General features: G+C 36.5%; 1 protein-coding gene across 1 annotated transcript in view; it reads right to left on the bottom strand.

Moving 5' to 3' along the window:
- Nucleotides 1-698: 698 nt before the first annotated feature.
- LOC102677113 (fat-like cadherin-related tumor suppressor homolog) overlaps nucleotides 699-3,487 on the bottom strand; it is a 68,048-nt gene continuing 65,259 nt past the window's right edge. Inside the window, 1 exon segment of the mRNA XM_031511320.1 lies at nucleotides 699-796. Within this exon segment, the coding sequence (XP_031367180.1) occupies nucleotides 720-796 (77 nt within the window). The 3' untranslated portion in view covers nucleotides 699-719.

The raw sequence follows: 3,487 nt of genomic DNA, 5'->3' as shown, positions 1-3,487 counted from the left end.
GAGAGAGAGAGAGAGAGAGAGAGAGAGAGAGAGAGAGAGAGAGGGGATGGACGCTTTAAGAGGGTACCTCCATAAATTCGTAATCTCGATTCGTCGAAGGGCTTCCACCGTTCGCGATCTCGATGGAAGCCGGAATCCTCGGGTTTCCACGACTTGGAGGCGTGTATCGGGCGGCGCGGCCTCGAGGAATTTCGTCCGGCCGATTTATGCTCGAGCAGCTGGGGCCTTTTGTGCCGTGCCGCCTCGGGCATTGCGCGCATAATTTCAATATCGTCCCGGCCGAACCTCGCGCCCAAGTCACGAGGAACGTTGGCCGTGGATAAGGTGGTGATGGTGGTGGTGGTGATGGCTCGCTTCGAGTAAAAAGGTTTCGCTTTCAGACAGAAATAGGTTCGTTTGGTTTCTCGCGTGTCTCGCACACGCCGATGGATGGATGGAGATACTTTGTCGGGGCGAAAAATAATCTGGTTGGATTTCGATATTTCGAGTTTTGATATAGTCGATGTATTCATTAGTTTGTATAATATGGTGATAAATGTTGGAGTAGAGGATAAAATTGCGAGATATTTTTTAGTTGATTTTGGAAAATTTTGTTTTGTTGGTAATTAGAATTTTGAAAGATTTCTTGTTAAATTTATATTATGGATTGTATGTACGAGTATGTGTATAATTATTCGTAAAAGATTGACTTACTTTTTAGTAGAAGTATAGTAGAAGGATTATGATAGGAATATTGTTTTCGAAACTCGATCAAGAATAAGATGGAAGAAGATGGATATATACTGGTTTTCATTACCTGAAACAAACGAGAAACAGAACAATTAATTATCAAAGTTTATACGAGTTTAGCAATCAGCAAAATTCTAACTTCTACTCTAATTGGTTCTACTTGATTGGTAATCGGATGATAATCTGGATTCTAAGTAAATTTCTAACTTTTCACCGTATCAGCCAATTTCTTGAAGTATCTTTCGTTAACAATTGATAGACTCGTAATTAAAATCGTTAATTAAACGGTTTATCGATCATCATTGAATTTTTAGTCTGACACGTCACTTACTTGGAATCTAATCTCTTGGAACTACTAATCTAATCTATGGATTTACTTTCTAGAACCAGATTTAGATTTATCACGCGTGTATTAGAAATAGAATGAAACTTTTAAATTTTTTTCTGCTCGTTAAGCTCTTAACCTTTTCCAATTCAATTTTATATTGCTCAACTACTAATTGTAAATCAAATGATAATTGTTTCACAATTGTTAGTTATAACGATACAATTGCCATTTGTTTCGCCTGGAAAATAAAATATCTATTAAATTAAATAATTGAAATATCAAAATTTCTATTTTATCAAAAGTAATTTATTCCCACTTGATCTTAATTAAATCCAAATAAAAAGAAAAAAAAGATATATATATATATTAATCTTCCAATTGGAAAAATAAAACAGAAAAAAATTGTTTGTTTCGAGTTTCAAAGTGAAATTCGTGCGAAGCAGGATTCGAAGAAAGCCGCTATTTCGAGCCTGCAAATTAGAGGCGTGTTCCCTCGAGACTCATATTCTCAGACGATCTTCGAGATCGCGTGAATAACTTCCGGAAGAGGGGTTGAGCGGCATTGCATGACAAGGGCATGTGAAAGTTCGCGGGTGTCACGGCGGAAATGGAGCATTCCGGCAAACTTGGAAAATAAAATTTCGAGGAAATCGAAATCCTTGTTAAAGCGACACGCGAGGAAGACGTATTCCGACGTATTTGTCTACAGGTTGAAACGTTGACGGCAGCACGCTTTTGTCGGCGAAAATTGACTGCAACGCGCCCGACCGGTTCACACGCACGCGTTCGCGAATCGAATTCGATGAATTTCACGATTCTCGAATTCTTTAATTTTCGCGCAGAATAATCTGTCAACTTGTTAAGATTTTATATTCAATTATTTTTTAAGTAAAAATTGTCCATTCATTTCTTATCTTTATGATTCAATTGATAATTTTCAATCTGAACGTTCAATTTATTTGCTTTGTTATACATCTGGTTGAAGCAATTTGTAACTTGAAAAAATCGATGAATTTATACAATATTGCGAGAGATTCCTTATTTTGAAATATTTTATTCTTTTAATTCTAATTTATATTTTTTAAATTGTTATATAGGGTTATTATTTAATCCTGCTTCTACGAGTACGAGTTTTTAAATCGAGTATTTTACGTTTTCTAATGGAATCCTGTGGAATCAATAAAGCGCAATCAAGCAACAAGATTGGACGAAATTGAAATAATCTAGCGCTAAATTTACTTTTCATGAAAGTGAAATATACGCTCGAACTGGGTTGCGGTTTCACAGGGCAGGTTGAGCAGTAAATTGGTTCCTTCACATATCTCGTTGCTTATAGCCCACCCAGGGAACGCTTCCTTTTGTCGTAATACAAGCCACGAATTTCTCTCACTGTGCCGTTGTCAGCATTTTTTATGCCTGCCACTATTGTGAACATGGGATTAAATTAAATCTTCGGAAGGTTTTTTTTTACAGCTCGGTAATAATTCTCTACTCTAAATTCTTATATCTGAATGCTCGTTTCCTACACTTTTGTAAATATTTATTGTATCAAAGAAATTCTTCTGCAATTTTAATCCAGTCTCCATAATATATATCATTAGTTAAATCGTTGTAAGCAATATTCTTTCATAACATATGAACATATTGAACATATATCATTCATGTAATTTAGTTTGAAACTCGATTAAACTCTATTAAAATTAGAAAAAATTTAAACCGCTATAATTTTGAAGATAATAATTCCTGATTAATGGATGAAAGATCATCAAAAGCGTTAAACTTTACTCTTTAAAACGCCTTTTTATTTATCCCGATACGACTTTCGGTTCCCGAGATATCATCGTGCAAAGAAAAGAGAACTTTTAATCCGTTTGCCTTGAATCCGATTAAACTCTATTAAAATTAGAAGAACTTTGAATCGCTATAACTCCGAGAATAGCGACTTCCGGTCAACGAGTGAACGATCGTTAGAAGCGTGGAACCTTACTCTTTGAAACGCTTTTTCATTTATCCCGATACGACTTTCGGTTCTCGAGATATCATCGTGCAAAGAAAAGGGAATTTTTAATCGTTTGCCTTGAATCCGATTAAACTCTATTAAAATTAGAAAAACTTTGAATCGCTCTAACTCCGGGAATAGCGACTTCCGGTCAACGAGTGAACGATCGTTAGAAGCGTGGAACCTTACTCTTTGAAACGCTTTTTCATTTATCCCGATACGACTTCCGGTTCCCGAGATATCGTCGTGCAAAGAAAAGGGTAATTTTTAGTTCGTTTACTATCTCTGTGCTCGTCGCTTACTCGGACCTCTCGCTCGCATCTCGTCTCACTGACCTATCCCAAACTCCAGACAAGCGACAGACGCGATTCCTGGAAAAAAACGTAGTACGCATTTCCAAGAAAAATAAAGGTCGCGCTCCCATTCATAAT

This window comes from Apis dorsata, unplaced genomic scaffold (genome assembly GCF_000469605.1).
Source record: "Apis dorsata unplaced genomic scaffold, Apis dorsata 1.3 scaffold_305, whole genome shotgun sequence".
Classification (NCBI taxonomy): Eukaryota; Metazoa; Arthropoda; class Insecta; order Hymenoptera; family Apidae; genus Apis; species Apis dorsata.
Note: the sequence above shows the minus strand (reverse complement) of the source record. Positions and strands in the feature narration are given on the sequence as shown.